The sequence below is a fragment of the Quercus suber genome, unplaced genomic scaffold, assembly GCF_002906115.3.
Source record: "Quercus suber isolate HL8 unplaced genomic scaffold, Cork oak 2.0 scaffold_1167, whole genome shotgun sequence".
Classification (NCBI taxonomy): Eukaryota; Viridiplantae; Streptophyta; class Magnoliopsida; order Fagales; family Fagaceae; genus Quercus; species Quercus suber.
In genome coordinates, this window is record NW_027070566.1 from 59,463 (window position 1) to 66,994 (window position 7,532).

The window sequence follows — 7,532 nt, forward strand, 5'->3', positions numbered from 1 at the left end:
TTGTACTAGGTACAATAAACCCTAAATAGGGTTTATATAATAAAGGTTAGGATCTAGTGTTAGGCAAGGTAATATCTCTCACAGTTTATTAACAAGAGAAGCTTTTATTGAAAAACAAAGAACAGGCCAACAGATATAGAGACATATATAGCAGGACATAGATCCTAGGCAACAGCATATACTAGGGCTGTACATGGTGCGGTACGGCCGATTTTTGTGGCCGTTTCTGCACCGCACCGGAACATTCGGTTTCCTAAAAATTCGAGCCGCTGCCACGCCTGAGGAACGGTTCTCCGCCAACATCGGTGGCAGTTCTAGTCGGTGCGGAGGTCGGTGTCCACCTATCTATCACACACAGAGAAAAAGAGAGATCTAAAATCAAAACAAAACCCAGAAAACTGAGTTCTGACTTCTGAGGCTGTGAGGCGAGAATGTGAAACGTGAGAGAGGAGCAACAGTTTAGAGAGTGAAGAGGATAAATGAGAGTAAAGAGGAGAAATCTGCGTTGGAAACAACTCAAAAGAAAAGGCATCTGTGGCTGAGATCAAAAGAAAAAACAAACATCTTGAACAGTAACTCTGTGACTGACTCAAACAGTGATAGGAATGACTTTTTTATTTTTTTTAATATTTAAAAAAAAAAAATGAAAGTGGCAAGGGAATGACTAACCATGCGGCATTTTTTTTTTTAATTTTTTAATTTTAATTTTTTTCTCAAAAAACGAAGTGGCATGACTGTAACTCGGCCAGCATTTTTTTAATATTTTTTTTTCAAAAAATGCAAGTGGAAGATAGTCTTACTTAGACAAGACCACTCAACAGTCTCAGACTTCCACCTGACACACGTTACCTATCTTCAGGCCTATTGGATAAGAATTCAAAATTTTTTTATATAAGAACAACCCTATCCAAGGATGAACGTTAGGCCTGTTCTTCCTCTTTTTTTTTTTTTTTTTTTTTTTTTTTCTGAAGCTCTTCTTCTTCTTAATACTTATACATTTTTACATATATATAAACCATGCTCGGGTCGGTTCGGTCTTCGTCGGTGTGCACATCTCGGCGCCAATGGCCGCACCGGTCCGACGTCGGCACTGAAGATCTATTGCCGACCACCGTGCCGGTAACCTTCGGCAAAGCCCTGAGTGGGGCGGGGCGGTGCGGTCAGACCGGTTTTGTCAGTGCCGGTATTTCGTTGAACAGGCCTAGCATATACAACAGTTGGGGACCAACAAAATTAGTACAAACACATTAAAAAATCCCTGACACAGCTTAAAAAGACTATCTTACTAGCACAAGCGCTGAAGTACTAGAGCATTGGCATTAGCTTACGCAAAATTTTTTTTTTTTTTGGTATTTTAGCATAAGAATTTATTTTTTTATATTTTACATGCTTACTTTTATTTATTTTACATTATATTTTAATAAAATATTAATTTTTTCACATATAACAACTATCATTCACTATTTTCTTTTAATTTTGAAATATATAGAAAAAATAATAATAAATTAAATGCAAAATAAATAATATCTGTGTAAATTTATGCAATCATTATAATAAACTTGTAAATTTACATAATTATACACTAACTAATCTGTATTATTTTTATATAAAATTATATAAATTTTTCATATTTTCCATTATATACTCTAAAGTGAGTGGGCCTTTATTCAAAAATCATGAAAGTACCATATGGTGCTTTAAAGTTTAAACGAGGCTTTTGATATGACAGCATTCCACTAACTTGTTACGTACTGCTCAGTAAAATAAAAAAGTTTGGTACTGTGGGATTATTAAAAGTTGGATTAATCACATGATTTTGTGGTTTGTACACATTTGCCACCACAAGCTACTATATATTGTTATATATGATTCTCAAAAAAAAAAAAAAAGGCTAATATATATATATATATATATGCGTAATCCACGACCAATGGCTTAGATTTTTTATCAGGGAAAGTCAAGCTCATCAACGTCAGAGAAATGACAGATCGAGAACCCTAGAGGACCACCTCTGCTAACGTGGTCTTGCATGAGTACTCAATAATTTCTCCTATGTATTTCAAATTTGACCTGATAAAAAGTGGAACCTCATCTAAAATTTTAAACACACCACAAAAACTCATACAAATTTTAGAACATTTCTTAAATAACCTACCACCTTAAACAAGAGTTGTTAAAAAAAAAAAACTTAAATAAGTCCTCCAAGACATACAACAAAAAGAGCATAATTATTTAATTTATTCTCTTATAGTTCGTTTGGCAAAGATTATTTTTGTCAACTTATTTTACTATTTAGTTTATTTTTGCTACTATTCATATATCTCATTGCACTTTTTAGTATTATTCATGGGTTCTACTATACTATTTCAGCTAACATTTACATTTATCTACAATACTTTTAGCAAAAAGTTTTCAGTTTTAGCAAAATAAGTGGATTTCAAACGAACCTTTAGTGTGCGTTTGGATTGCACGTTTCAGCCACAAGTTTTTGCGTTTGGCGTTTTGGACCAGCGTGCCACGCATTGTTCATGGACTAGCCAGACAAGGAAAAACACAGCAAGTGTTCATGTACAGTGTTTTCAGCTTATTTTATTATTTTACTACAATGTGTTCAGTAATAAGTTTTTAGATTTCAGCAAAATAAGTAGTATCCAAACAGAACACGTTACACATGACCAATTAAAATATTTAAATTAACAAATTATTGTGGGTCCATATGTTAATTGATTCTAATTTAGGAATATTGTGCAATTGATGTGAATTTTTTTTCTAGCTTTATTTTATGATTCTAGTGTTCCACATAGATTAAGTGTAAGTTATTATGTGTATATAAAGTCTTGATCACACTTTTCTTGCTAACCTGTTTTCAAGAGTGATTGCTTATTAGTGGAATTCATTTTAACTATTTTTAAGAAGGATTTTGTTAAAAGATGCCCTATGAGCATTCGTTTAGAAAATATTTTTAGAAACTATTATAGAAAAGGAAAAAAATATCGGATTTTTTTTAGTGTTTTTTAATATTTCCTATAAAAGTACAGTAATACTAAAGGTACAAATTTTTATACAAAATTTTTTACAAACTGTTGATGTAGTAAGTAGTTATTAGTAAAAGAAACAGTGGTATTAATGGTAGATTTAGATAAAAACCAATAAAAAACTGGTCATATTAACAATTTATAAAAATATTATAAAATAATTTATGATTACAATATTGTTCCTAAAAGTGGTATTAAAATTTTTCTAAAATGATTTAGATACAAATAAAGTTAAGACTTTTAAAAATAAGATCCGTAAAATATTCTTTAACAGTTGACATGTGTACGAGTCCCAAATTCTCGACCACACATATAAAAAAACAATCAACCCACACAGAATGGTCGTCTAAAAGCAACACGTGTGTCAAAAGTGGAAAGCACTGCAATGATGGTACCCATTCCATGCCAATGTGAGGAGGGGTCTTTTAACACCCATAATGAGATACATCAATTTAACTTATTTCATCAAAATCTGTTCTTAATTTTCTCATTTTGAATTTAAGATCTCGGCCTACTACTCATATCATTTTATCATTTACCATTAGCAAGTTTTCACCTCAATGGTTATTAAAATTTTTATAACTCTAAAGTTATATTGACTTGAAGGAGTTTACTTTTTCCTCCTATAATTCTATTTAATAGGGAGTTTGGAAGTAGCATTGGGCAGCACACTTATAGCCATGGCACTCCAAGTCCAAGGTCCTTTCCTCTTCTTTCTCCTAGCCTTAGCCTGTTTGTCTGCTTGCACTGAATGTGCAAAACTGAGTCATTATTCAATGCCATTCAACCGGAGCAGTTTTCCTTCTGATTTTATATTTGGAGCTGGTTCAGCTGCTTACCAGGTATATACACACACATATATATATGAAATGGAATTAGACTATTTTCATGCTTTAAATTAGCTATCATGCATTTTTATCCAGCCAAGATTAACCACAAAATATACATAATTTAACATTTCTTTCTTTTGTTCTCATGGCTAGTCTGAAGGAGCAGCACATACTGATAGAAGAGGCCCTAGTACATGGGACATTTTCACCAAGAAACATCCAGGTCTCTCTCTCTCTATTTGACTATTTCTCGATCTCTGGGGTTTTAAACTTTAACAGGATAACAGCTTCGTAATATTTTCTTGTGTGTCATTGAATTCTAATGCAACTCATCATCACTTGTTATTGTAGGTGCAAATATCAACTTGATCTTGATTTTTTTGTCCTTCAATTTTTGCTTACATTATTTTTATTTTCTTGTAAAAGTACTCAATAATCCCAAAAACCTTCTGAACTCCTATGAGAGAGAGAGAGAGAGAGAGAGAGAAGTATTCCATTAAACTTATAGATTACCATTCTAAGAGCTCATGGCACCAGAAACTCATATTTTATATCTAAAAGAATTTTTACTTATACAGTGTTTATTTGAAAATAATTTATTTAACTAAAACTGAAAATTTTTTATTAAAAATATCGTCAATAAAAGTAAAAGTTAGTTGAATAATACCGTAAAATCTATGAATGATACCAAAAAAAAAAATGTAATAAAACCAATAAATAATATCAAAAATAAGTTAAAATTATAAATAAACTGAAATTTTCAACTTGTGTCAAACAAACATGTAATCAATATATAAGAAATCTATAAGATATTTCATGCTTTCATAAATAAATATTTTATATATGAAAGCTTGAAATTTCTTATGAAAATTATTTCATGGGAGCCAAGGTTTTATCATTCTAAGTTTCTAACTCAAATTTGTAGTTTCTGTCGGCAGAGAAAATTGAATATATGTGCTGCTAGGTTTATTTCACGGTTAAAGTTTTCAACTGAAAATAATGGCACCTATATGATTGAAAAGAAGTACATCCAAAGAGTCGGACCACAAGGTACAACTTGAATAGCCAATAAAACTGGCTCCTTCAGTACGTAATGTGACCAGACATCTTCAGAAATGATTGTCCTTGTATTTGGCATTTGGCATTGGTTAAAAAAAATCATTTTTTTATTATTTAATTTATTTTTATTATTATTTATAAATTTTATTATACTTTTTATTATTATTTATAGATTTTAATATACATTTTTAATTAATTTTTAACTTTATTTACAATTTTTTTTAACAATATATTTTTAATTTTAATAAAATAAACTATTCTCAAATCTGTACTAATAAGCTAAATAAGCTTTTTTTTTTTTTTACCGGCATTTTTTTTTTTGGCTAAAAAAGAAATCACTGCATAATAGAATAGTACAATTAATGATAACGTGCACTATGATAGAAGCATACGTGTAAGACTAATTTTTTTAAATAAAAGTACGTCTGAAATATTGTGTGATTAATAATACAAAATAATGGTTATACTTGCACCAATGTGCCCGGCTTGATCCAGCTGTCTAAAGCGAAAGTTGAAACTGATGACTTTTATATATTTAAATATAATTTTAAAAGATTCTCAAAAAAAAAAAATTAAAAAAAATTAAATTTTATTATCTTATTTTAGATTCAAAGTGATTACTAATTAATGTGGACTATGAAGATTTTTTTTTTTTAAGGAGTCTATTAACACAAAATTTGACAAAATTTTTCATATTTATTGACGTGGCAGATTGATAATAATAAGTAAAAAAATGATGTTAATAGTGTACTTAGATGAAAACTAGTAAAAATTTGTCAATTCAACTATCGTGAAAAATGTTGTGAATTTTTTTATTTATTGCTCTTTTTTTTGAAAGGTGCTACATTTATAATATTTTCACAACAAATCATGTGTTAAGTTGTTATTTGTTCTAATTTGAAATCACTAGTGAAATTAGTTTTTTGCCATCAATAACAGCTTATAACAACCTGCTACTTAGGATTTGTTGTAAAAGTACTGTAAAAAATGTTGTGAATATAGCATTTTTTTTCATTTGATAAAAAAAAATATTTTATTTATTGGCTAATATTTAGGTTTAATTAAATTAAAATTTGGGACTTTTTTTTACTTAAGACCTTATACGATTGTCTCAATTGCTTATATAGTAGTGTGTGCGCTGCCTCCAATTACAAAATCCCAAGGACTAAAAATTTTGTCTCGCGTTACAGAAAATAAACTCAAGCTCGAAATATACGGAAAACTAAATTTACTCCAAAAACTAATTAGCATTTTAGTCAAATAAAACTAAATTTTTAGTGCTACTTTATATGAAAAGAAAAAAAAAATTCCATACTAGCAAATAATAAAAGGTATCAGACTAGGCTCTAGCATTGTAGCATTCTGTAAAAAAAATTCTTCTATTAGTTTATTCAATCAATCCTCTCTCTCTCTCTCTCTCTCTCAAATTTTTTATAAAAAAGTCATTTAGGATGAAAATTTAAAATTTTTTAATGTATATATAAAAATGAAGTGTAAGATGTATTTGAAAAACAAGTATCAAATTCTATTTAAAAATTTGGTTAAAGTTTATAAACTAGATGTGAACGCTCTTATAGAGCTCTTAATTACATAATGATTACCTTTCGAAAGAAAGAAAAAAAAAAGTACATATGATTACATATTTAAAATAAAATTGAGCAATTTTGTGTTCCCACACTTGTATTTCAAGGCTATTTGGTAATGTTGTTTTAGTAATATTGTTTGTATTTTTTGGAAATAGGTATGTGTGAAAAAGTGTGTAAAAATATATGTAATTTTGTTTAAACACTGAAAACCGTTACTCAAAACACCTTACCGAACAGCCTCCTGATTTCTCTTTGTTTTAAACACTGTGAAACTTGCATGAACATCACAGAAAAAATTGCGGATGGTAGCAATGGAGATGTGGCTGATGACTTTTATCATCGTTATAAGGTAAAGTCTAGCTAGCAGATGATTTACAGAATGGTCAAGATTTCTTTGTAAGTCTATCTAAAAAAAAATTTGTAGGACTATTTTTTTTTTTTTTAATAACGAAGAAATGTTTCAGGAGGACATAAAGCTGATGAAAAAAATTGGATTGGACTCTTTCAGATTCTCTATCTCATGGTCAAGAATATTGCCAAGTAAGATCACCCAACTTGAATCCATCTTCACCATTTGTACACAGTAATTAAGCAAATAAGGGGCGTTTGGTTCGCTGTGTGTCTTTAATATGATGCATATTACGATGATGTGACATTAAAATTTTTTATTTATTTTATTTTTTCTAACATTATTGTAATTTGGAATTACAAAAAGTAATAACGAATTTCAATAATATTTTTGAATTTATTAAAAAAAATTATGTATATACAACTTGTTGAGATGATAAATTATGATTAGTGCAACATAATTTCCATGCAATCTTATTACTAACATTATTTTTATTATATATTAATTACAACATACTATCTTGTAAAAACAATTATGAAATTATTATTATTATTTTTTAGTCTTTAGACTTTTTTTTTTTTTTTTTTTTGAGAATCTAGTCTTTAGACTTATTGTAAGAATTCATGTAAGCTTTTATTGGATTCCATGATGTTGAACATATTCAATTTTTTTT

The 7,532-nt window shown here is 29.1% G+C and overlaps 1 protein-coding gene across 1 annotated transcript in view; it reads left to right on the plus strand.

Annotated features, from left to right (window-relative positions):
- Positions 1-3,512: 3,512 nt before the first annotated feature.
- Positions 3,513-7,532, plus strand: part of LOC136061354 (vicianin hydrolase-like) — a 6,533-nt gene continuing 2,513 nt past the window's right edge. The window contains exons 1-4 of the mRNA XM_065769456.1: positions 3,513-3,877; positions 4,019-4,088; positions 6,801-6,859; positions 6,975-7,093. Coding sequence (XP_065625528.1) covers positions 3,716-3,877; positions 4,019-4,088; positions 6,801-6,859; positions 6,975-7,093 — 410 coding nt within the window. The 5' untranslated portion in view covers positions 3,513-3,715. The remainder of the gene's footprint in view (positions 3,878-4,018; positions 4,089-6,800; positions 6,860-6,974; positions 7,094-7,532) is intronic.